This window comes from Gadus morhua, chromosome 16, assembly GCF_902167405.1.
Source record: "Gadus morhua chromosome 16, gadMor3.0, whole genome shotgun sequence".
Lineage (NCBI taxonomy): Eukaryota > Metazoa > Chordata > Actinopteri > Gadiformes > Gadidae > Gadus > Gadus morhua.
This window is the reverse complement of record NC_044063.1, coordinates 32,561,235-32,589,041: the sequence shown is the minus strand read 5'-3', so window position 1 is coordinate 32,589,041 and position 27,807 is coordinate 32,561,235. Positions and strand designations below refer to the sequence as shown.

The 27,807-nt window shown below is 42.0% G+C and overlaps 2 protein-coding genes across 16 annotated transcripts in view; both read left to right on the top strand.

The window, feature by feature from the left end:
* Positions 1–22,663, top strand: part of tbcela (tubulin folding cofactor E-like a) — a 41,624-nt gene extending 18,961 nt beyond the window's left edge. For 5 of the 7 annotated variants that reach the window (XM_030381485.1, XM_030381491.1, XM_030381492.1 and 2 more), the window contains exons 8-12: positions 1,430–1,556; positions 5,486–5,602; positions 6,453–6,564; positions 19,344–19,361; positions 19,703–22,663. In XM_030381485.1, coding sequence (XP_030237345.1) covers positions 1,430–1,556; positions 5,486–5,602; positions 6,453–6,564; positions 19,344–19,361; positions 19,703–19,915 — 587 coding nt within the window. In that variant the 3' untranslated portion in view covers positions 19,916–22,663. Of the gene's footprint in view, positions 1–1,429; positions 1,557–5,485; positions 5,603–6,452; positions 6,565–15,065; positions 15,101–19,343; positions 19,362–19,702 lie in introns of all 7 variants that reach the window. The other 2 variants (XM_030381487.1, XM_030381486.1) reach the window with 2 other exon arrangements.
* Positions 22,664–23,135: 472 nt separating this feature from the next.
* The window catches only part of usp2a (ubiquitin specific peptidase 2a), a 119,397-nt gene continuing 114,725 nt past the window's right edge, over positions 23,136–27,807 (top strand). For 3 of the 9 annotated variants that reach the window (XM_030381200.1, XM_030381202.1, XM_030381193.1), the window contains exons 1-2: positions 25,977–26,084; positions 26,932–27,089. The gene's annotated coding sequence lies outside the window, so the exon portion shown is untranslated. Of the gene's footprint in view, positions 23,440–25,976; positions 26,147–26,931; positions 27,094–27,807 lie in introns of those variants that run through there. The other 6 variants (XM_030381197.1, XM_030381194.1, XM_030381196.1 and 3 more) reach the window with 6 other exon arrangements.

The following is a 27,807-nucleotide window of genomic DNA, read 5'->3' as shown; positions in this document are numbered from 1 at the left end:
TATTATTAAAAAAAAATAAGCTATAAGCTAAGCTATAAAAATGGTTACTGACATGTCATAATATTGTTTTATTATTTAAATTTTTTGGTCTAATAAGTTCAATAACTCAAAGAATCCTGAGGTATTTTTCTAAATAACGTTAAAAAACCTTTTCTAAGCTATAAAAATGGCTACTAACGTTTCAATTTCTTTTTTAATTTATTTGTTATGTTAATTCAAGCGATAAACACGTTTATTTGTCTATAGAAAATAATCGGAGGTAACTTCCAGCGATAAATACGTTTATTTGTCTATAGAAAATAATCGGAGGTAACTTCCGTCCAGCCACAGTACTTCCGTCACGCCAGGGTGTTCTGTCACGCCAGGGTGTTGTTCTCCGGGGCTGCACCTGGATACTATTGGAAAATACGGTAGTCCTCGTTTGTATTTCTTTCGAAATGGTGAACTTTTGCATGGACCCATCTTTTATGTCAGATCCAGTACCCTCCGCCAATGTACTTCAGTTTTATCAACAACCCCTGTTATCTTAGCTTCAGACGCTGTGGATGTTAGTTTCTGCTGGTGAAGTCCCACCCACTGGCACTGCTCTAATAGGTCTGTAGCGTCAGTGGGTGGGACTAGTGGTTGTAGGCTTACGAGAATCATCCCCTCTTACACTTCCTATTTTCTTGTACGCAAAAATCGTCATATTGCGTCATTGAAAACAGGAAGTGTTGGAGATCGATACAGATCTCTCCAGTCTCTACAGAAAATAAGGGAATGATGCTAGACCATTCAAAAATATGCGGGGGGTGCTAAAAGTACAAAGCTTATGTGAAATGGGTGAAGTTGCCCTTTAAGCATAGTTATTTTAGGACTATGATTATGTGTAACTATTCTGGCTGTCAACAATTTTAGTTTTTTAAGTCTTTAATAAAGTGTTTATTCATACATTTAAATTGCTACCTCTATTTTAATCTCATATGCAGGTGCACTGGAAAATTAGGGATTGTAATTGTTTTGTTCATAGATAGTTTGACAGCACGGATCAGACCTAAATTGCCTTTTATTCATATACGAAAATCTATTATAAAGTCCATAATTAGGGAGCAAGTTGTGTCGCCAAAGACACAAACTACACAGTGATTGTTAAGAGACTTTAAATTAGGCTCAGTAGATACAATAGAAGGCTTGACTGTACTGTAATGAGCATACAAGTGTATGTAATGGAAAGCTGTATTATGACATTTTATATCATAATTGCACATTTTCTTGATAGATTAAATAAATCATTATATAATTGTGTTGATATAGAATATATATTAAAGGGCATGAACAATACTTGCATGCATGTATGTTAAGAAAATTAACCATGGATCAGTTCATTTCATAGGACTTAGCGAGGTCTTTGTTGGCTTGTTGAGCTTGTTTATGTGTCCCTTCCTCCCAGGTCTGAACCGGTGGGAGGACATCGAGAAGCTCAACTCCTTCCCTAAGCTGGAGGAGGTGCGTCTGCAGGGCATCCCCCTACTGCAAACCTACACCAACACAGAGAGACGCAGCCTCATGATCGCTCAGTGAGTACCCACTAGAGACCTGCTGCAGACCTACACCAACACAGAGAGACGCAGCCTCATGGTCGCTCAGTGAGTACCCTCTAGAGACCTGCTGCAGACCTACACCAACACAGAGAGACGCAGCCTCATGGTCGCTCAGTGAGTACCCTCTAGAGACCTGCTGCAGACCTACACCAACACAGAGAGACGCAGCCTCATGGTCGCTCAGTGAGTACCCTCTAGAGACCTCCTGCAGACCTACACCCAGACAGAGAGACGCAGCCTCATGGTTGTGAGTACAGGGACAGAGTCAGAACAACACATTTAAACACAGCTTGATGCTTGAAAGCACCGGAGTAGTCAATTGCATAACCTCCGAGGGTACCCGAACCCGGTCAGGACTTCATGTGCCGTAAAGGGCTTATCACACTGGAGGCGTATGTCGCACCTGCTGCATTCTCAATGGAGAGGCGAGCGGGGAGAGAGGAGGCCCAGGGTCCTGTCGCATCTTTGCTTGTCGAACGCATGCGCGCACATGTCGAAACATTTGGTATGGTTGAGAATCACAATAAAATGTGACACTGAATTTGAAACCGCACATTGTATTTTCTGCGTCTATTACCTAAATATTAATTAGTAATTCAGGGGAAAAATTTAGAAAATCACATTGGCATGTTGATTTATGGTGTGTGCATCTAAAATATCTGGTTGTGACCCTAAAATTTTATGTTAGGGGCCCCAGTGTTCCTAATGAAAAAAGTAAGTCTGGAGCCCTGAAGTTCAAGGCACATTTGCACAATGAGCTGGTCTCCGCAGATACCTTGACTCTGTTGGTTGTGTCATATTTTGAAGCTCAATCTGTTCATTTTTCCCCAAAAATCTCACCAGAAGTAACCATTTAAAGGGTTATTTTTCAACATTTTCTTTCAGAGGGGAAGCCCCCGGATCCCCCTAGTGTTGCTAAGTTACCAACTCACAGCACCACTGATACAAAAAAATCTAGGGGAAACACTGCACCCTACATCATCAAACATACACTTTCCAAATGCCATGTGGGGGCACTGCATCTCAGTATGGGCAAAGGAAGTGTATGACACCAGCACCCTTAGAGGCTTAGAATGGTTGTGGTTGTTGCTGTTGTTGTTGTCTTATAGTGACAGGGCCCCCTTTCCCGAAAGCATCGTTGCGTAACGAACGTCGTGACAACAATCATAGCTAACGAGGGGTACTCATAGGGTACCCACAGAATGTCCATCTGGTGCACTTTCGCAATACCCCAAAAACAATGGTCACTGCCGATATATTACTCATAGACTACTTTTAGATTTAAACAGCAAAGACAGAGACATGTTAGAAGTCAATAGCAACTTAATTTATTGCAGCAATTTAAAAATCCCAAAATACATATACCGGGTTAGTGTATGTACCGATCAAACGCCACGTCACAAGGCAACCCTATCACAAGCAGTGTTAGGGACGTTACTTTAAAAAAAGTAATTAGTTATAGTTACTCACTACTTGTTACAAAAAGTAACTGAGTTACTAACTGAATTACTCTATCTTTAAAGTAACTTACCATGGAAAGTAACTATTTGCGTTACTGTAAAAAAAGAAAAAAATAGATTTTTCTGAGCAATTTTCACTTGACCTTAATGTGTTAAATGGTTGAACTACCCTGATATACTTCCAACTGAATTTTATTTGCTTGGTTGCAAAGGCTGTGGAACATATGCCGAATACTACAGAAAATGCCAACTTTTCATCGGATTGCTCCGGACTCACCATTTCTGCTGCTTCATTGAATCTGTTTGGTGTGTGCGTGTGCATGTGTGTGGCGCGCGTGTCCTGGCTTGTGTGTAATAACACTTGCACCGATTGGCTACCATGAAACATGACTCTGCCTTAGCCAATCATAATCGCTTATCTCGTTGTTAACCCACCCGTCTCCTCACTAGCAGTTTATGTTTGGAGCCAGGGGTGCGTTCGCATTACGCAGTTTATTCAATCAATTCATAGTAACGCACCGCATTTAACGTACAGTAACGGTAACGGCGTTGTCACGATGGAAACAGTAATTAGTTAGATTACCCCGTTACTGAAAAAATAACGGCGTTACCTAACGCCGTTCTTTTAAACGGCGTTATTACAAACACTGATCACAAGGAATATAATACAATCAAATGATTCCATTGCTCTTATGTGGGAGGTCACTTTCGAGCTGCATTTGCTGTCTCCCTCTGACTTTAATTCAACCATCATGGTGATGACCAATTCAATTCAATTCAAATTTAATTCAAATAACTTTATTTTTCCGTTACCATTTTTTTTTGTCCATACCCAACAGTACACAAAATAAACAAAAACAGGCACACACACACCATCAGCCCCGCAGAAAATATACAAAGATCCTTGCCTAAGCCTAATGAATAAATAGTATTACCTCCATAGTGGAGGAGAAATAAATAAATAATTTAAAAAGATTCCAGGCAGTTAAACGAGAAAATACAGTTAAAAAATATTCCAGGTATTAAAACGAGAGGATACAGTTTGTTTGCCATAAGGCACTGTAGGCGCTTCGGTGAGGCTGTGATGAAGTTCACTATTTATTGGACTGTGTCTAGTAGTATGAACATCCCTTAGCGGAGTGCACAATCGCCCAGTTGAGAGTGTGTAAAACCGAGGGGGTAAAATACCCCGTTCGTCACGGCGCGGGCTTTCTTGGTTCACTGGAGAAGGCTGAGCACGGAGTCTAGACCTCTTCAGAATAATTGGCATGCTCCCGAATGTTTTTATGGTTTTACGAATGAAGACACCCACATGCAAGAATGAGTTCACGTCTGAGTTTAGGCTACAAAGGCTACAAACTATTTACAAGTGCAAAAAAACAAAAACGTCTTTCAACGTCTTTGTTTAATGCGACTGCATCACCTACACTCCCATGATGATCAGCAGCTAGCGGATTTCACTTTCTCTCCAGTAAGAACTGCTCATGTTGATATCGCTACGTTGTCTATGTGGAGACAGCACAGCAAAACCTCTACCCAAGCCCCTCTGGAAGCCCCCCTGGAACTGCGGAGCCATCGCATTAACATCAGAATGAAACCCAATAAACCGCCAATATTTGTAGGGTCCGGGAGGGTAAATTGGGGTTCTAGTTCAAGCAGGCAATTTACCTCGGGCAGTGTAAATGTGCGGACAGGGCTGCGAAAAAGGCGTGCATAAGACGGCATATTTGGCAGTGTAAAAACGCCTATATGCCTCTGCGTTTGAATGATAATGATTGAATGGAACATTGCATTTTTAATGTTTACACCAAAGATTCTAGACTAGTCAGTGCGCACCAAATGAAACCTTATGCGGAATCAGAGAGAGTCTGCATGTTTCATGTTTTTAATATTTTTAGCATTCATATTGTAGTCTATAAAGAATAGACAAATCGTAGGATACTCTGCTGTTGAACTTGATGGGGAGATATTTTTTTGCTGCCACAAATGGGCTTCTACAGAGCCCATTTCAGCACAGTGTCAGTGGACAGTTACAAGCCTATGAACGTCGTTAGAGCAGTGCATGCGCGTTCATATTAAGTTTCGGGAAGTTTTGGGAAACGCTCAAAATAAATGTACAAAGGTTCGCAAGATCCTTCGTGAGAATGTTCGTACGAGGGTGGATCCATCGTTATCGGGAAACGGGGCCCAGGAGTCTTGGGCCAGATGTGTTTTTTTGGGCTTTTTGATGCGTAAAAAATTCTCTCCTCCTACTGAGTAGTATTGTCCTTCCCATGGTGATTCTGCCGAGTCAATACTCATTTTGGGTTTCTACTTGACAGTGACTGTACATTTACCTTAAGGCATATTGATATCGTCACATCATGCATTTATTTCTTGTTTTCTTGCCAATGTCAACAGTCCATTCACACAAACTTAATCAATACATTCATTCACTCTCAACAGACTTCCCTCAATCTCTTCACTGAATGGCAGTGTGGTGAGCGCCGGTGAACGAGAAGACGCAGAGCGCTTTTTCATCCGTTATCACCTGGATTACCCAGAGGAAGAGCTCCCGTACAGGTAGACGCCAGGAGCAGCTCCAGCACCATTAAACTGTCAGACTGATGGTTCAAAACAACCTTCATGACCAGTGCTTTAGTCGTTGACAAGGAGAGCAGAATAGACCTGACTATTTACATCTGCGTCATGATGTCCACCACCCACAGCTGTATGACTCCCTGCGATTAAGCAATCCAGCAACTAGGTTTGCATCCGATGCCTTGCCATGCCCACATCACACCATAAATAACTTGGCAACTTCAACTTCCCTCAATAATATTTCACTATGCCTCTTTTAGGCCGGTAGAAAGTCAAAATATTGATTGTTTTTTTATGTTTTATTAACTTCAATTATCAGAGAGAAACTAAATTAAAAATGTAAGTCACATACTAAATATAGTACATAATATTGGGCAAATGTTGCAATGTTGCAATGTTACAATGTAAAGTGTGATACTAGTGGTAACATCAGACATGCTATTAGATCATGCACTGATCAATGTCGATTAAAGGGCATCCAACAAGGTTATAAGAATACCAAACATAGTCAGTTTTTGTTAAAGGAGTATGTATAAGAATCTTACTGTGCATACAGATACTCACATACAGTTTTTTCCATGGGCACAATTGGGCCTCAATTTAGGAAATATAACAAAATTATAAGGCTGCTGTTCATCATTCCTGTATGTAGAGCTTTTCCACTTCATTGTTCTTAAGGATCAACTGACCCTGCTTTCATTCTATGTCTAAAAGAACAGACTTTGATTTGTCTTCCCTAAGATGACCCCCAGTCTCCTACATTTCATCTCTGTTTGTTAAAAGGAAAGTGTGTGTTTAATCCGGTACCGAATGTATATTCTCTTCACCCCAGATACCACTGCCTAGTGACAAAGTACGGCAAACTGGAGCCGCTGGCAGAGATAGACCTCCGACCCCGATGCCTTGCCCTGGTGGAGGTGCACTGCGAGGACAAGGTTGTACAGGTCAGTCGCCACCAAGTCATAAAAAATAAATAAAATAAAAAGGACGTAGTGGTACATGTAGTAGGTTTGTGTACATGTTAATTAGAAAAGTTAGTCAAAATAATAAATACTAAATATTTTTTAAAAGATTATATTAAATCATCGATATCCACCCACATTGGACCTCGTTTAAGATAATTTTTGTATTTTTCTTTTAACTTTCTCGTACTTTGGTGCGAATTGAGGTTGAACGAGATTGTACGTTTCAGCAAACGCTGTACAGCAAATCATTCGAAATTATGGGTTAAAAAGCTGAATTACATCTGTTGTAAATTAGTGTTAAAATTCATTAGATGTGAATAAGCATGATTTCCATCCCAAAAAGGCTAAATCCGTCCTTCGGAGGAGACATAAAACCGAGGTCCTGACTCACTGAGGTCATAAAAGATCCCAGGGCACTTATGGTTTCCCCGGTGTCCTGGTTAAAACTGCCCAACCAGGCTCATTCAATCTGGCCTCCTCATCGTCCTCCTGTATAATTGGCTGACTCTTTAATTCCCTCACTCTCCACCTCAAGCTGGTGTGTGGTGAGCGTTCTGGCGCCGATTGGCTGCCGTGCATCACCCAAGTGGGTGCTACATTCCTTCTTCTTAAATAAGAAGGCGTTCCGCCCAAACTCCATAAGCACTCATAAAAAATAGAACCCATTAAAAAACAAAAATAAGGGTGCAGAACTTAAGGTCTTCCTTCGGAGTCCATAAAGAAAATATATAATATTTAGCAGCAATGGTAATGGCAGTAGAACACCTGCTAAAGTAAAAAAGAACCAATGCTGTCAATTCAGTAACCACTGATGCTGCACAGTAAATGAAATATACTATAAAGGGTTTATTGTTTACAGAAGATGGCTTGGTGACAGCAAAGTTATCCATGTGTCCATGTCTTTTGTATTGTTGATATTGCTACTGCAATCCAAAAATATGAATCATGCATGTTCAGTAGAGAATTTTTTCTGAAATGTATAGACTATGTTTGGGCAAGCGTGCAGAACGCAGAGCCAAGAAGGACTGTGGTTCTCTTTCAAGCAATCGTGAGGTATCTCACATATGGGTACGTCCCCCCGCGTATCCCTCAGAAGCACTTTATCACTGCGCCAGCCATGATTGGCTTGCCGCGTCTGACGCACCCAGGTCAGCCCCCTATATAATTATCTGACCGTGCATACGACGTCATTCAATTACCTCTTCTCGCTCAGAAGATCGGTCGACGATACTGCTAAGTGCCAAGGTTCTATGCTACTGTCCACAGAGTGAGCTTACCACTCGCTCGCCGGGCACTAGTGCCTACTTAGCGGTTGTCGACAGATAGGCTTGTCGCCAAACATCTATCTTTAACCGGCCTGTTTCCAAACAGTGGTTACTTGCTTCTACAGTGGCTAGCTTGTATCCAAACATTAGTCACCGGGAACTTTAACTGGGAAGCTAAACCGAATTGGCTGCAAAGCTTCAATAGTAATACAACTGGCCAGTCTTCAAACTGCAGTTAGACCATGGCTTTGCCCCCTCCTAACACGAAGGACGAAAAGCCTGGACGGGTGTGCATTTGCGGGAACCATATATCTGAGGAAGATACCCACCTCACCTGCAACGAGTGCCTCGGGCTGAGACGTACCCGAGAAGCACTAGCTCCTATGCGTACCTGCGACCACTGCGCCCGACACCCAATGAAAAGTCTCCGGCGTCGGCTAGCTAGAGTATATTACGATATTAGCCTGACAGACGAAGACCCGTTGTTGTCGGAGCCCCCCATTCCTAAAGGCCAGACTCAAGTAGCCCCAGCGGGCGCAAGCACCGACTGGGGTGAAAGGATGGAACAAGAGGACCTAAGGGCGATGACCGAGTCCGAATGCCTAGAGGGCTGCGATGCCCACGATGAGCTTGACTCACTCGATGGCTCGGACGACGCAGTCCTGTTTGAAGAGGACGGCGCCGACCCGTTCCAACCAGTCGAAGAGACTGGATTACGAAGAACCCTGCGCGACCTAAGCACAGAGGGTGCGTGAGGCGTTGACGGCGGTTCCCCGGCTATCGGCACGAGCCTACACAATGTGTGCAGGCGCGCTGCCACCAAGCTGGAAATCCCATGGCCCAGTGCTCCGCCCGCTAAGACCGGTTCCCGGTACGAAGGCAAGCGTTTACCCCGGGTGAATAGCGCGGAGAGGCAACTTCTCGCCTTATTCCCAGAGTCTGTGGAAGAGGCTATTCGCACCTGGTCACAGCCGTTCTCATCAAAGAGCCCGATCCAGGGGGGAGCCACGCTGGAATACGTAGCCATGGAGGAAAGAGCCACTTGTGGAGCCGCTGGTCGCTCACCATCTCAAACCGGAGATGCCAATCTACATCGTCCGCACCGAGCTCCCCGTCGAAGACGGACGGTTTCCAGTCTTCTATGACCGACAAAGCACACAAGTCTGTGGCCCTTGGTGTGCGAGCTCTCAATGCATCGTCCATGTTGATGGCGTATCAGGCTGAGCTACAGGACGAGATGTCAGGATCGGGAGACATAAACCGCAAACTCTCGGGTAGGGCTGCTCGATTTTGGAAAAAATGAGAATGACGATTTTTTTGGTCAAAATTGAAATCACGACTTTTTTAGAGTTTGAAAATAAAATGCATTTATTGAGCAGTTCAAAAAAAATTCATGGTAACTGAGTTTTAAAATTCTTAAACTACACAGTACACAAACTGTTCAAGTAAAAAAATAGAAAATGTTCAAATTGAAAATAATGTACAAAACAAATATACATCCAGCTGTTCTATAAAACTTGGAAGAAATAAATATACTAGAAAATTAAATAAGACAGAACAATCGGTTGTAATCTACGTCTGTCCTGCTGTCGTCGGGGTTGTGGTCTTGTGTTTTTGTTTCTTTGCCAATTCGTCGTAAGCGACTTTGTGATTGCGCCTCAGGCCCCGTCCACACTAACCCGGGTAAATGTAAAAATGCAGATCCGCGATGAAAACTATCTCCGGCCACACTATCGTTTAATATTGTTTTCGGAATGTTTTGCATCCACGTTCCACACTGAAATTATTTTGATAAACAGTTGTTGTCATGGTTACGCAACTCCGCCACGCCTCTCTGTTTATATTACAAGCACGCGATCTGCTGGTATTTACAGTTGATCAGCTGGTTAATCATTTTCGACCCGGTCTTTTCCAGAAACACCGCTCCTAGTACGGTTTGAACTGCCCTATTTCTGTTTTTTTACCGTCACTTATGAACATCAAGTACAGCGCTCGCCTCCGGCGTTGGAGCAAAGAATATGCTTGTGCCAATATGTCAAGTTTTATCTGTAGATAAATTAGTACATTGTACAGAGATCATCATTTGCCTTTCACCTGCCATTTTTTTGATGAGCGCAAGCTTCTGGCAGCATCATGGCAACCGAACGTCATAGTTTCTGAAAGCCTCCGTCTACCCTGTCTACACTACAACACAAACCCAGCATTTTCACATTTATCCACCTCAGCGATCGTTTTCGAAAAGCATAGTTTTCAGTGTCGGAATTCTCAGTTTTAGGTGATTAAACAAGTTTGTCGTGTTTCCAAGGGGTGCAGATGTAACATTGTAGCACATTTTGCACATTATGTGGGCCTGTGCCTCGTCGGCTTCTTCGAATCTGAAGTTGCCATATTAGAGAACTCGTTTTACCCTTTTTATCGAGTAAACACGTCTGTCCTCCCTCTGCCATCTAGCTCGTGCTGTTTTCTGAATAAGGTCACCACACACAGCTCGCAGGGCCGTGTTTTATGCTCTGGGGGAGGGACTGAATGACGCATGGGCGTCTCTTTCACAAAACCTCATTGACAACGGAAAATTCCAAAAGAATCGTTCCAACTTGATTTTATTAATTTGGAGATCGTTTGACCCAATAATCGAAATCTAATTGCACACCCCTACTCTCGGGCGAGAAGGGCTATGGGCACCATGGTGGCACAGGAGAGAGCACGTTGGCTGAATTTATCAAGCAAGAAGTTTTTCTTCCCCATTCAGAGCGTCCAGCTCTCTGGGCTTGGCCCATGAAAGGGTAAATCTAACGTCATCGGGCCTGCAACAGAATGTTATAATGACCATCCATGCGTACTTTGTTGGCTAAGTGGCGTGTCTTTGAGGATTGATGTACTTCTACTGATGAAGTCCCCTTCCAGTGTTCTGTTGATACTGTGTTGATATTTCTACAGTCTCTCCTTGACAAGGGGAGAGCTTTTTTACGTTGAAAGTATATCTCGCTGCCATATCAGCGTGTCACGTGGGTATTAACGGTAAGACAGTGGGACAGCATCCTTTGGTCTGTCGTTTCCTGCGGCGAGCGTGTCGTTTGCGCCCTGTGTCAAAACCTCTATCACCTGGATGGGATTTGCCACTGGTGTCGGGGGCTTTATCGGGGCCTCCTCTTGAACCACTGTCAGAAGTGGACGCAAAATTGCTTTCCCTTAAGAAGGTGTTGCTCATGTCGTTAGTCTCAGCAAAACAAGTTGGTGATCTACACGCTTTATCGGTGCATTCGTCATGTATGCAGTTTGGCTTTGGGGACTCTAAGGTGTCGCTGCGGCCAAACTCGGCATATATTCCTAAGGTCATGGACACGTCCTACTCGTGCCTTTCCAAGGAGTTTAATGCTTTCTACCCTCCGCCGTTCACGTCTGCGGAACAACGGCGGCTACATACGTTGTGTCCTGTGCACGCTCTGAGAGCTTATGTGTCAAGGACTCTGTCGTTTAGGAAAGCAGATCAATTGTTCGTCTCATGGTCTGGTCCTCACAAGGGTAAGCCTATCACGAAGCAGCGTTTATCACACTGGGTTGTTGAGGCTATAGCTTTGGCTTATTCAGCTAAAGGGCTGGAGGCGCCTGTTGGTTTGCATGTGCATTCAACAAGGGGCATTGCCACGTCGTGGGCCTTGTTTAAAGGGGTTTCGTTGCAGGAGGTGTGCGAATCCGCTTCTTGGGCTTCGCCCACTACGTTCATGAGGTTTTACAGACTTGATGTTACTGCGCCTTGCTTGGCTCATGCTGCTTTGAGTAGGAACTCAGGGAGCGCAAGACGCTCTGTCATGATTGGAATCGTCACGTATCGTTGAGGTTTGCCTGTTCGGCAATATGGGAGTAAACATATCCCATATGTGAGATACCTCACGATTGCTTGAAAGAGAATTTAAGGTTACGACCATAACCCTGGTTCTCTGATAGCATGAGTGAGGTATCTCACCGGATTGCCCTTCTTGCGGTGAGCGAGAAGAGGTTGCTGCCTTGAATGACGCCGTACCCACAGTCAGATAATTATATAGGAGGCTGACCTGGGTGTGTCAGATGTGGCCATGGCTGGCGTAGTGATAAAGTGCTTCTGAGGGACACGCGGGGGAGGCGTACCCATATGTGAGATACCTCACTCATGCTATCAGAGAACCAGGGATACGGTCGTAACTTTAGCTTTAGTTTTGTCAGTTTAGTAGGGCTGTCAAGCTCTGTTCGGCTGATCGATTTTTTGGTCCACACACACTTGTTCGACCAATTCTCATTTGTCGGACAATCGCTGTCAGCTTGCTCGTCTAGTGTGTGACCCGCTTTACATGATTGAAGCTTTTCTGTAACCGAGCCGGACTCGGACCAAGAGTTGATCTAAAACCCACTGACTTTCTCATAACAGCACATGCATAATATTTATGCTGGCACAATACCTGCATAGGGTTGCCAACTTTTAGACTTTGGCTGGAGTGAGACTATGTTAAATGTCATTATTTTTTCATTTTTTATGACAGTCCTTGTTTACTTAATTTAAGATATATGTAAAAAAATTAAGGAATAGAATGGAAACGCTTTTTCAAAATTCACAATTAATTTATTGATTCCACTATTTATATACATACATTTGCAACTATAGTGGAAGTCTGTACTATCTCGACATGCAGATAGACTGATGGCAAGGCTACGTCAGTAGTCACAACACAGATGTACACAATTTTAATCAACAATAGATTATTCGATTTGTTAGGCTATTTATCTGCTTACCTTGATAGTCATCCAAACTTTCAAACTGGCATAAGTGGGCTCTGACTCAGAAACATGCTCCGAACCTATGCTCCGAACTCACTCTAAACTTATCACACGCACGTTGTAGGCAGATTTTACAGCGAAGTTTAAGGTAGATGTTACAGCCTTAAACTCCTCTCCTGTCATTAAGTAAGGGATAATCACCGAGAGGCAGGGCAATGTTTTTTGCCCTTCCTTGAGGTGATTATCCCGTTTATTCTACTTCTTGCTTGCCAACATAATAAAACAATTCAAATACTTTAATAATTATGCTTTTTCTTATTCGTATTGCATGCTTATTAAATGTATACTCTGTTTGAGTTCTCCCTCAAAAAGTAGTCCCCTTAATTACGATCGATCAAATATGCAATGTTTTGGACACCTCAATGGGCATCATCCCGCTTATACCATGGTCACTTGCCAAAGAAAAAAAATTAAGACCATTAATTTATATTTTCATGCGTTTTACAATCCAAATATAAAGTTTTTCACAACGCCTGAGGGTTTGACTAATACCTGGAACAATCCCTCCCATAAGGTTCTTATGCAACGGAAACGTTTTTCACTCCTCCAGTAAATAGGACAGACCTTAGATACGGCGAATCAGAATCAAACATTCTTAAACAAAGTAGAATAAGACTTAGGTCTAGTCTATCAACCGAAAATTACAGATTGAGAGGGGAGAAAAATGGATTTTGGCGTGAGATTGATGCTGAAAGTGTGAGTGACACGCCAGATGCGTGACAGTTAGCACCCCTGCTTGCATGCATGTTAAGAAAGAGCATCATATTTCTTAACATGGTTTCTTAACATGGTGTCCATTAATCCCTGATATATGGACACTTGCTAAGTAGTTCCAGTCAAATTGTCTGTTCAGCCTTCAAAACGAGAGCTGGTAAATTGTGAAAAATGCATTAAACTGTAATCAGAAAATGCTATAGACCTATAGTTAATTTCTATAGTTAATTTCATAGCATTTAGCAAGGTCTTTGTTGGCTTGTTAGAATAGAGTGCAATCTGGCCGATTAATTAAATCTAGAGATAACGAGCATATGTTTATATTAAAGAGTTGGTCGAATTTCATTCTACAAATATTTTCTACAGTCTGTTGTGCAAGTTACTTCGTAAAAGTAATTACTTACAGTTAGTTACTTCTCCCGAAGTCTAACTAAATTAGTTACTCAATTCCAAATTATAAAAGTAACTAGTTACTGTGGAAAGTAACTATTGCGTTACTTTGAAGTACATTTTTAAAGGCTCAAATGTGTCAAATAATTTAGACCCCATCTCCACCCACCTTTAACAGAACTTAAAATTCATGTGCATGTTACATTTTTCTCTTTTTGGATTATTTGAGCTCACCATTTCTGTTTCTCATTGACTCACTTATGTTGTTGTGTTTCCGACATGAATGCTTTTGAATATGTGTAAACAACACCTGCCCAACTCTACCTCTGATTGGCTCACCAAGAAATTTTACTCTACCTCAGCCAATCGTTATCATTAATGCGATTGTCTCGTGCCCATTAACGAAGGAAAAACAGTAAAGGAAGAGAGAGAGATCTAGATGGTCTAATGTAAAAACAGCTTCAATTATAGTAACGCGCCACATTTTTTGGCAGTAACGGTAGCAGCGTTATAATGATAGGAAGAGTAATCATTAGATCACTCAATACTGACAAAAGTAACACTGTTATTAATGCCATTCTTTATAACACCGGTATTCCCATCTTTTTTATAAATCAAATCATGGAATAGGAATCGTTTGGTCAAACAATGTGACGTTTTTTTCTTTTGTCAACCTAACATGACTGGTACGATATGTTTTGGACTACTCTTAGATTTTGTTTGTTCCTATGAGAAAATTCAAAATACAAGAGTTTTGGTAAATGCTGTGTAAACGCTCTCTATAGGAATGATTTAAGAACAATATAGTGCGTATGAGTGGCTCTGGTATGAGGCCCAATGTCTGTAATTTATTTTCTTCACTTTTCTACTAGAAATGTCCATTGTCCAAATTATGTGTTGTTGCACCTTGGCTCATCGTGTTCATTTGTCGGTAACGGTTTATATTAAGATCCTTGTATTAAGCCTTAGTTAATATGTAATAAGACCCATTAATTTGTGTTAATAAGACTATCAATAAGTGTAAATAATAACATATAACATGTTTATGTTTATGAAATTATAAGACCTTTATAAACACTTAATAAGAAACTTGTATACTATTTATTGATTGCTTCATAACATTAATAATGGTCTCATATATAATAATGAAATTCTTATAGTTGTTAATAAACACATTACAAACCCATTTATTGAGTCTTACTAAGTTACCTATTATGTCATTGTTAAACCTTTTCTACGTTTTTCTTTTACTTATTAAGGTTAATAAATCCTTTATTAAACTGCCAATTATGCATTTTGCAGGTACGAGATCTAAAGCGGGAACCAAGCATATTAAGGTTAATAAGTCCTTTATTAAACTGCTAATTATGCATTTTGCAGGTATGGGATCTAAAGCGGGAACCATGCTTATTAAGGTTAATAAGTCCTTTATTAAACTGCTAATTATGCATTTTGCAGGTACGGGATCTAAAGCGGGAACAATGCTTCATATAGCTGCATGCAGCAATGTGGGTGTCAAGCATAATGGGACTCGATAAGCTAATTCTGCCGGACGGACGCAATCGGCTGGGTGGCTACATGACGACCGTCTCGTTAATCGGTTAACTAACTCTGCCAGACGGACGAAGTCGGCTGGTTGGCTACATGAAGACCTTCTCGGTAATCGGTGAACTAATGCTGCCGGACGGAGGTAATCGGCTAGGTGGCTACATTATGACCGTCTCGGTAATCGGTAATAATGACGGCAGGTGGGATTAAGTACAGCATTATGCAAGTACACGTAAATGTAAACAAAAGGGAAAAATGACCCTACCTAGTGTTAAAGGCGCATGACGACCGTCTCGGTAATCGGTAACCTAATTCTGCCGGACGGACGTAATCGGCTGGAAGGCTACTTGACGAACGTCTCGGTAATCTGTAATAACGACGGCTGGTGGAATGGGTGGCTACAAGACGAAAGTCTTGGTCAGGAAGTAAGCCAATTTCTCAGCAGCCCTTTGACATATCATAACCAAACTTGGTAGACCCATGACCTCATCGTGGTGACACTGAATGAATTTGGTGATCATTGACCTCTGGGGGGCGCTATAATTAATGAAGACGTGTTTTAACTCCTCTCTCTTCACGTGAGTATATTTAACACTTATTTTTAATGTCTGGTGATACTGTCAGACGGCCACATATAGCTAATGAAATATTTTCCATGGCAACATCAGAAATTGGCCGCCATGTTCAAAGTTTCACTATCAATATTACATATCCACAGGCCACAGCTTATGTCCAATCATCATGAAAATTGGAAAAATCGAAAAATGACCCTACCTACCCTACCTGGTATGGGCGCATGACGACCGTCTCGGTAATCGGTAACCTAATTCTGCCGGACGGACGTAATCGGCTGGGTGGCTACATGACGACCGTCTCGGTTATCGGTAATAACGACGGCTGGTGGATCATTATACGAGTATGCGTCAATGTTTACCAAACGGAGAAATGACCCTACCTAGAGGTGAGGGCGCATTATCGTCTGCCCGTCAGAACAAATGAAACAAATACATAGGGGTATTCGGAACAATATCCCTAACAGAGACACAATGTTGACAAGCATCCGTTCTTGAGGTGGTTCACGAAGCATCTAATCCAGTAAGAATTGCAGTTTATATTGTAAGTGGGCGGAATGGTAAATAAAGTCATTGTTGTTTGACCTCCCCCTGAGGTCAAAGGTCACCAAATTGTTTGGCTGTCCCCAGAATGATGTCATGAGTCTATGTACCAAGTTTGGCTATTATACAGTATGTTAAAGAGTTGCTGAGAACAGGCTTACTTCCTGTTTGGCGGCTTTGCCGTCAAGTTTGATTGGCTGTCAAGGCGAAACGTTTTTTAATTAGAAAAAGTTGTTTGGCACATTTATTTGGCTTGGTCTGAAGATCATATAGCACAAGTTTCATGATGGTTGGACATAATCTGTGGCCTGTGGATATGTAACATTGATTGTGACAACTTTAAACATGGTGGCCAATTTCTGAGGTTGCCATGGGAAATATTTTATTAGCTATATGGGGCGGTCTGACAGTATCACCAGACATTGAAAATTAGTGTGAAATATACTCACGTGAAGAGAGAGGAGTTAAAACACGTCTTTGTTAATTATAGCACCCCCTAGAGGTCAATGATCACAAAACTTGAGTGTCCCCATGATGATGTCATGGGTCTATTTACCAAGTATGGTTATGATATGTCAAAGGGCTGCTGAGATATTGGCGTATTTCCTGTTTGGCGGCTTCACGGTCGAATTTGATTGGCTGTCGCGGATGTTTCCGTGAGAAATCATTTACTAGCTATACGGGGAGGTCTGACAGTATCACCAGGCATTGAAAATTTGTATGAAATATACTCATGTGAAGTGAGAGGAGTTGAAACACATCGACATTGAACATTGAACACAGCGCCCCCTAGAGGTTTAAGGTCACCAAATGCATTGAGTGTCACCATGATGAGGTCATGACAAGTTTGGTTATGATATGTCAAAGGGCTGCTGAGAAATCGGCTTTCTTAAACTTACCAGAGACTCATCCTCCAGTTCGGACCTCCTCCTCTTATCCATGTTTTCTGTACTTGTTCCTGTTTTTTGTCTGTCAGTTCTGGGTCTGGGTTGCTCATGCCGACGATACCGACATGTTCTCCGAGATGCGAGTACAATTGTTGACATCGCTTTAAATCAGTGTGGAGCGAGGGAGCGCTAGCGTGTCAAACAAAAAAAGCTCAACATTTATCTCCAAAACACAAACTTCGCTGCTCTGACCCCTAATTGGGGGTCAAGCAGCGAAGCTGCGAGACAACCTATTGTTTTTGTACGTTTTCTTATTGTTATTATTTTATCTCCGTGGGAGTCTATAGCAGCCCATAGAACGCCTTGGTCAAAAGTTGTGACAGCCCGATTATCCTGTCAAGCAAATTTGAGGTCGCTAGCTCATCAGCTGTAGCGCCACCAACAGGTCAAAGTTTGACATGCATTCATGTTTATAACTTTTGACCCATTAATCCAATATTCACAAACAAGGTATCATTGGATTCCTTGGTCCAAGCCGAGTTCGCACCATATGTCGTCTTTTTTTGCGCCATGATGGATATTCCGCCATCTTGGTTTATGTCAAAAACCTTCAAAATGCTTCTCCTATAATAAATTTGGTTCGATCACCTTGGAACTTGGCACACATGATCTTCAGGCAACGATGTGTCAAAAAACATACAAAAAAATAAATTCAAATTCAAAACCGTATGGCCGCTATCAACCTCGACTTCGAAGTCGCCAAACAGGAAGTAAGCCAATCAGCAGCCCTTTGACACATCATGACCAAACTTGGTACATAGACCCATGCCATGATTATATTTCAAAATTATCTTCAATGTCTGGTGATACTTTCAGACCTCCCCATGTAGCTAATGAATTATTTCTCATGTTGAAGTTGTCAAAATCAATAGTACACATCCACAGGCCACAGATTATGTCCAATCATCAAACTTGCCATATATGATCTTCAGACCAGCTGAGTGTTAAACAGCTTTTTCAAATTCAAAACCGTTTGGCCGTGACAGCCAATTAAACTTTACGGCAAAGCTGCAAAACAGGAAGTTAGCCTGTTCTCAGCATCTCTTTAATATATCATAGCTAAACATGGTACATAGACTCATGACATAATTCTGGGGACATCCAAACAATTTGGTGACCTTTGACCTCAGGGGGACGTCAAAAAGGAATTGAGCTAATTTCTCTGCAAGGCCTTCATGTATCCAAACCAAACTTGGCCCAGAGTCTTATGACCCTATCCTGATGATGCCCAAATATTTGGTGTAATTTGACCTCTAGGGGGGCGTTGTTAGCAGCAAGTCTATTCCAGCCCTTAGAAAGCAACTTCAATGTATTTTCATTGTGATAACCATTTCCCAATAGCTTTCATTGTCAGTAAAATTATATCTAATCGTATGCATTTTATCATGGTCATCATATACTGTGTTATATAAAACTGATAACATATCAATCATATTAAATCATCATGTCAATCTGACAAACAGCATACAATCAGAACACTTCTTCATTTATATCAATGTTAGTTGCGCTGAACAGCGCTCATTAAAGGGTAGACACTGCACTGCGGTACTGCATGTATAATGCAACATGAATTTATTTACCATTCCGCCCACTTACAATAGAAACTGCAATTCTTACTGGATTAGATGCTTCATGAACCACCTCAAGAACGGATGCTTGTTAACATTGTGTTTCTGTTAGGGATATTGTTCCGAATACCCCTATGTATTTGTGTGATTTGTTCTGTCAGGCAGACGATAATGCGCCCTTACCACTAGATGGGGTCATTTTTCCATTTTGTAAACATTGACTTTGTGTGATTTCACCAGCTGTCGTTATTACTAATTATTGAGACGGTCATAATGTACCCAACTAGCCGATTACGTCTGTCCAGCAGAATTAGTTTATTGAGTCCTATTCTGCTTGACCCCCACATTGCTGCTCGCAGCTATGTTTCATATTGATTGAAGTACCCCGTTTATTTAAAATAGAAGCCGAAAAACTATCAGGTTGGTTTTTACTCCCCTTCATTTCATACAGTAGAAACAGAAACCAGGCCAACCAGTCAGGCTGCTATTTTTCTGAATGGAAGGATGTATTTGTCAATAGGCAAAATAAAGAGTTCATTGTTTATTGTGATATAGTTTTATATATATAAATAGCGAAACCGTACGTTACCTTGACCAAAATACCGAACCGTGGGCCAATTGTACCGTTGCATACCTAGTAACTACTGCTGTTCACTTTTTAAGTTGCTCTCACAATGAAACCAGAAACAATGAAAACATTGATAAAACCTTAATATTGCATTTTCAAGTAAAATTCCAATATTTTGGACCTGTCTCTCCAGGTGAACGTGCGCTTGGACCAGACGGTGGCGGAACTGAAGAAGCAGCTGAAGGAGGTGGTCCAGCTGCCCACCAACCACATGAGGGTCTACTACATCGACAAGGACCTTTGCTGCGTGTTCGGCCCAGAGGAGATGAAGTACAGCACGCGGGCGCTGCACTCCTACAGCATCCGCGACGGGGACGAGATCCTGGTGGTGCCCAAGACAAAATGAGCCACGCGCTTGTTTATATCCTCCCCCCAAGCTCCAGGTCTCAATATCCCACGCTATTGGATGAAAAAAAGAGAAGGGACGGACTGATTGTTTCACTGGTTCAATTGCTAAGTTATTTAATAAAAGGCACAGTTAAAATGGGATAGGTGTGACACGCAGGTCAAAGTTGAGGTAAATAATGCAGGAAACGGTTCCACAATGGAATGCAGGCTGTTTGACTGCTGAATTAGCAGAACCACCAATCCGGAGGTAAGGAGTTCCTATTAGATAATATCCTCTCTAGACTTTTTCAAAATCCCAGTCTTAAACATAAAGGGAATTTCTGGAATGTTTCTGTGTAAAAAATGGAGACCAAGCTACAAGTCAGGATGGCGGAGCAGCGACCAGGAAGGCAGAAGCAGATGGCCGTTGGAAACTGGTGCACCAGCAAATCTCAGCTCTGTCCAAGCTGTTAGTCTACGGCTTATCGCACCTTTACGGGCATCAAAGACCACCAGCTGGCCCATCTGTCACCCAAATCCTACTCAAACTAGTTGGCTATATTGTCATATATTTATTTAAAAACGATGGATGTTTGTTTTTTGAATCTGCACTTTTAAGTGAAAAGAAAGATTATCAGGAAGAGCAGCGTGTCTTAATAATAATGTGTGACATTGCATCATTACAAACCAATACACACACACACACACACACACACACACACACACACACACACACGTATATTCACACTTATATGAACGACAACCACCTGTGCTGTACACACAAACATACACAACTGCACAGCTTATTAGGTTGTGTCCTATTCTATCCCTGCTCCAGCCATCTCAGTCTGGGTTCCTTCATCTCTGTCCTGAATGACATCAAGTAATTAAGGACATTAAGGTCCATTTAATACATTATACATATTATGTTCCATTTATATAGATCATATCGAGTTTAACAATTATAAGAACATAAGATGCAGGATGGGCAGATATTATTTGATTAACTATCATATCATGCAACTTAAACACAGGGAAAAGCACCCTGTGTTTATGTTGTATGATATATTGTTAATCAAAGGATATCGGCCAATCCTATATGCATAATATATGTATAATGTAGACAGATATAGGCAAGCTGTCCTCGTATGGGCTCAGGCTCTGAGCTCTGTTGACATTGAAATCTGTTGATCTTCTTTGTTGGTTGCCAATTTTAATACAGATTTCAATAATAGGAGAGTAACAGTTCCATTATTTTTCATGAATGAAATATTATAGCCATGATAATGTTATCACATCATATAGATCATGTATTTATCTCAGATTGCCTTTCAGTGTTTACAATAATCTAGCAGATCTTTGTGAACTCATCGTTTCCTTAACTTGCTTCACTATATTTGTTTACTTTGATCAAACAATGCATGCGTTTTTATTTTGACTGAATCCCTTCCTGGCCCTACAGAGCAAAAAGACTCCCTAGCCACAGCTGTGTTATCTTCCCCAAAGCCAAGCTCATTGATTATTTTTCTGGAATAAGTGTGTCACCATTTCTTTGAATATCAACATAAAGAAAAGCTTTTGAAAGAAAAGGATGACAAAATGGGCCCAAACCACAAATGCCTCAATTTAAGCATACATTAAATTGTTCATTGAAAGTATGCTTATTTTTATTTGCTTGACAACTTTGTATTTGTTTGATTGATTTACAGCATACAATATGTGTTATTGTATGCCCGCCACAAGTATGATTCAGGATGCCTGAATTTGTATTTTTGTGAGAGGAAAGTATGACCATAAGGTCACATTCATTCACACAAAGCCCTTTTAAGGTGTTTGGCATGTCTACCTTTATTGTTTTGAGATCCCAGCTTGTTTTTATTTATCAAGTTATGGAATCCATTATTTACTGGACGTTTTATGAAAATGATTCATGTTTTTCATTTTAATGTGTTAAAATCATATAAAGATGTATTTATTTAATATATTTATGTTTGTTACTCAATTTGGAGTATGCTTTAATTTATTTAAGTTATTGATTTTGTGTGCGAGGATCTGTTACAACCTGTTACAATACTAGAACATGATATTTATCAGATCATCTAGAGTTCCATTACCACATCAACACTCACACACAGCTTTTAGCAGGTATTTGATTTAGTCTTGATATATTAATATGTATTCCCATGAAGACTTGAGTGAAATACCTTGCTTCCACACATAGCCACACCTACTAGGTAACTATTTTAACGTCTATTTGCGCTGACAGTGTTGCCTTTTTAACTCAAAGTGCTCCTTTTTGCATTTAAGCACTAGATGATCATGATAGGTCCTCTCGGGCTGATCCATCGATCACTTTGCAATGAGCACCTCCGTTTTGGACGTAAAGGAGCATAGGAATGTTGTTGATAGTGATGATGTTTTGGTCATTATGGAAAAAGTTGGTGTTTGAAAGTGCCACAGTGTGTATTATGCAGGATGTGGTGAAACAAAGTTTTCATCTGCCCAGTTGAAGGTATATTTATATTTATTTTATTATTATTTTATTTTACATTACTATAACTCATAAGTCAACATACAACACCATGAGGCATTCTGGTGTACAAGCTCTATTCATCTGTATGTACTCATCAATTCACTCAGCTATAATACATGACTACAATGGATGTGCGTGTTAAAATGTATTCTTAATAGCCTTCTCAGAATCATTGCTTCTCATGCTGAGGTAAAATGCATCATAGAATGGTAATAAAATCTCAATCTCCTTGCATTGTCCGACCATTTTTTTCATCACACAATGGTATAGGCTACATTCACTAGGAAAACAAATGTATCACTTAAATATTTATAGGTACAAACTAATGTAGGGAAATCGAGGGAAATGTAATCAGATCCTTGTAATTTAGGGAAGAGGTCAATGTTTCATAGTGGGTATCTTAAGTCCCCTTTGCCACTTTTGTAGGTAGGCCTACTTGGGGTATATTCACAGAATATCCATGACGTTTATTATCGTTCAACTGTGCTTTATGTGCGTCTAAAATAATCGGGACAAAGATTTAATTTGGAATTATTTATACTTAAATAAACTGCGTTTTTGGTGATGTTTACGTTGGTCACCAAGGTGACGATGGAGGGGATGGACTCCTCATGATGTCACCAGGTCTGATTCAACCAATCAGAGACGTGCTTCTTCCTGCACTGGCGTCACGTTTAAAGGGAAAATAACAGTTACTTGGTTGGTGCGAAGCCAGTGTTGCCAGATTTCCCGCCCTATCTGGCCCAATCTGGCAACAGTTGCGGGTTGTCGGTCGTCACGCCGTGTTATTTTACCAGGATAGTAGAGCGGATGGTAGGACGGTACCGCCGGGTTATCACATCAGTAGCGGGTATATATACAGTATATATAGGGTATTGCTCGTAGGTTTTCGACCGTACATCGCAGCTGGTGTTGCAGTAGTCAAACAGCAATACAAGTTCAACAGAAGCCCGGGTTAAGGGAGGGTTAAGGAGGCTCCTGGTCGGACCGGGATGGTTTCAAGCTGGATGGTGAGTACAGCAGCTCCGCTCGGTTCAGCCTGCATGTCGTGTTGGTCCATTAAGTTAGCGAATTATTAACCGATAGTTTCTGGAGTCGGATTCTAGTTACCTCCTCAAACTAGACGTACCATGAAGTTAATAATCTGCCATGTAAAAGTGATATGCTACTTTGAGAAAGTCCGTTTATGGTCAATGTTCTCCTCTTCTTCGCACCATCATACTGGTGGTCAGATAAGACTGGCCCTCACCCCACAATACTGGCCCTCACCCCACAGGAGTTTCCCTCATCCCACAAGACTGGCACGCACCCCACTAGAATGTCCCTGACCCCACCGACTGGCCCTCACCCAACAGGAATGGCCCTCACCCCACAAGACTGGCCACCACCACACTAGACTGGCCCTCAACCCACTAGACCAGTGGTTTTCAAACTGTGCGGCGCGCCACCCTTGGGGGGGCGCCGGAGTTCTTCAGGGGGGGGGGGGCGACGTGAGAAAAAAATAAACCCGAAAAAACCCCTGAAAGTCGATGATTCAAATCATCAGTCGTACTTCAACTGTAGAAGTAACTTAACTAAATCAATTTTCAACCGTTTATCTTCGTGCAAACCATTTAACAAATCTACACACTTGTATCTTCAATAATATCTAAACAGAATTTTGATATCATTTAAAATTTCTTTTAAATGAAGACAAAAAAAAAAAAACCTGAAAGTCGATGATTCAAATCATCACCCTGCGTTCACACCAAAAGATGCATTTGCTGCCCGAACGCGTTGACGCCTGAGTTTTGCGGCGCGTCAAATCAAGTTTTGCGGCGCGTCAAACTTTTGACGCGCGTCAAAAGTTGAAATATTTCAACTCGAGCAGCATTTGACGGGCCGCAAAATACGTGAACGCGCCCTTCGCCCGTGCCCGGCAGCGGGCACGGGCATGCCGCGCCGCAAATCAGATTTTGACGCGCCGCAAATCAAGTTTTGCCGCCCGTTTTCTCGGCAGCAAATGCTGCGGCAGCAAAGCAGCAACGCGTCTCTACATTCACTTTGAATGGGATCACGACGCGCGTCAACTTTTTGCATCTTTTGGTGTGAACGCAGGGTCAGTCGTACTTCAACTGTAGAAGTAACTTAACTACATCAATTTTCTACCGTTTACCATCGTTCAAACCATTAAACAAATCTACACACTTGTATCTTCAATACTATCGAAACAGAATTTTGATAGCATTTATACTTTTTTCAGAATCCTGGTTTTAGTTTCAAACCGGCATCGTTTTCAGTTGCTTATAATAATTTAGGTCACCATAGCTACGCCAGTAAACAAACCCCGCCGAATAGTCGAATCTCCGGACTGAAAAGGCAGATCTGATCGACTCAGAAAATTCAGAGTCGGGGACAGACCTAGAAAATAATATTGCTGGCTAACTTAAGCAAAATGGAAAAAATAAATATGTTTAAAATGTTTTAAAATTATGATCAGAGATGTTTTAAATCAGCCAAATTTTTTTCTCCGAGGGGGGGCTCACTCTCTCACACTTTGAAAACCCCTGCACTAGACTGACCCTCAATCCACCAGACTTGCCCTCACCCCAGCAAACTGGCCCTCAACCCACAAGACCCAACCAGACTGTCCCTCAACCCACCAGACTGGCCCTCACCCCAAAAGACTGGCCCTCACCCCAAAAGACTGGCCCTCACCCCAGCCGACTGCCCCAAACCCCACAAGACTGGCCCTCATCCACAAGACTGGCCCTCATCCACAAGACTGGCCCTCACCCCACCAGACTGGCCCTTACCCCAAAAGACTGGCCCTCACCCCACAGGACTGGCCCTCACCCCACCAGACTGGCCCTAACCCACCAGACTGGCCCTCACCCTCCAAACTGGCCCTCACCCCACAAGACCCAATCAGATTGGCCCTCACCCCACCAGACTGGCCCTTACCCCACAAGACTGGCCCTCACCCCACAGGACTGGTCCACCATGCTCACCATCACGTTGGACATGTCATTCTATTCTATTCATACAGAATACAGGAGAAATTATCAATAAAATCATGTATGATTTTATTGATAATTTCTCCTTCCTTTCTGAAGGAATATGTATGAAAAACAGCCAATGATTATGTATCATTGGCTGCAGCAAGTGCCCGAGACCTACTATCTCTACTAACTCTTTCTCCAATCTTTTTTTATCAACAAAATGACCCGATTGGGAAACAAGTATTTTTATTACTCCTCATTCATTATAAATATGTAAGCAGCCTTGAAGAATTTGAACAATGGATCAATATTAGCGACCATCTTATTAGCCACGGGCTAATTATATTATTTCACTGTGTGAAACAGAAAAAAAGTTTTCTGATTACCAGATTTGGAGGATGTGGATGGTTCCTTGCCAAGCCATGGACTATAAAAAGCTGTGATGCTAGCCCAACTGGAATGCCAGCGAGTGTTCAGGGTATTGCAGAGGTCATCAGAGTCTGCTATATTTATCGTCTCTTGTAACCTGATCTGTGGCATGCTGAATGGTTGATGATACCAGCCCTGCTATAATTCTAACCAGGCTGCCTTCGCCACAGCAACCGCCCAATTTACCGCCCTTCCCTTCAATCTTCTCACTCTCTTTTGGCCCTGCGATCCACGCTGTCACAAGGGTGAGCATCTCCTTACCCAACAAATAGGGCTTCTTAGGTCTGTTCTCCTAGGTACCTGCTTTGTGAGTATAGCTTAAAATATTTGTGTGTGTGTGTGAGTGTTATTCTTTGAATTCTCTGCTCAGCTATTAACCACACTGCACCTTCCTAGAAACGTATTCCAATGATGGTACAACATAATGCGACAGCAGTATGAGTTAATGAGTGAATTAGTGTATGCTAGCCAGAGTTTTTTGGGGGCAGCAAGTAGCTAACCTTTAAAACAGGTGTTATGGTGTCAGCGAGGTGTTATCTGCCAGAGAAGGTTATGAATCCTCTCTTTTACCCAAGCCTGCAAAGGGAGCAACTTTTTCCGGATTGGATAAAACGAGCTGAAGGATGCATCATACATTTTTAATGATGGGCCATGAAATCTAGAGCACTTGTTGACCAATGGCCGGTATGCTCACTTGGCCTTGTTGACGTTGCATGTTGTTGGCTGTAAAGAGAAAGCTGTTAGGCTGAGAGAGAAAGACTCCTTTTAATCGATTGGTTTTCTTGTTCATCCCATCCGCTATTTTTATTTGTTAGGTGGGGGGGGGGGGGGGGGGGTATACGCACTTTATATGCCCTCATCCTTGAGTCATGAGTTGTGAATGCGGTGTGTTCACAACTGATCACAGAGAATCTGAAAAAGAGTCGCCTAAGTCGGTCTAGGTCAGTGGAAATAGAACCCTGCTCCAATGTCAAGATATACGAGCCATCCCTTACCAGGGCCGCGGACAATTTTGCCCTTGGTCTATATGATGCATGCTCACAGCATGTTTTATATGGATTAAATGTAGATTCCCTGTTTTATGTTTTTCAGAATTGATCATCGACCAGGCTTGTGTGTCTTAAGTGTGTGAATGTGTAACTGTTTATGTGTAAGTGTGTGTGTTATACTCTGGGTTAGTAGCAGAACAATGTGCTGCGCAGACTCTATTGCCATCTGCAGGGACTGACACACACACAGCTACACCTAAAGTAGGTAAGAGCACTCATGCACCATGCACACATACTTAACACACACACACACACACACACACACACACACACACACACACACACACACACACACACACACACACACACACACACACACACACACACACACACACACACAAACGCACGCAGATGCACACATAGGCAATCCTTCCACTCTTCATGCGAGGCGATGATGTGAGATACAGTAGTGTCCTTGCGTCTTGATCACACATAATCCATAATTCATACCCTGCCGGAAATATTGATGTGACCAAAATGTGAGACTGTGCGACGGAATTTTTCATTTTTACACGTTAAACGGGGAAAGGGCGAGACAACGAATTCGGAATCTGTAGCAGGCCAATAAATGTGAGAAGGATAGGGAATGGCCACTGTTAGTTGCTAATGAGTGGAGATTTAATATTGAGCGTGCGTAAACGTCTCTGATAAGGAGAACGATTTTACAACCTGCTACGTGTTTGAACAATTCTCAAAATATTGACTCGTTCTTCCAATCTGCGGCTAGTGTGCCAGTGCCAGAGTCCTGCACGGGTCTTATTTTGCAATCCCGCACCCGCCCGTAACTGCAATAGTTAATACCGCATCCGACCCGTGTTCCGACAGTAGATTGCTCTGCAAAAAAGCACATCATCCACTGTTGACGGTTTTAGTTGACTCCTCCACTCCTAAATAACATACCCAGCACCGGAGAAGTCAA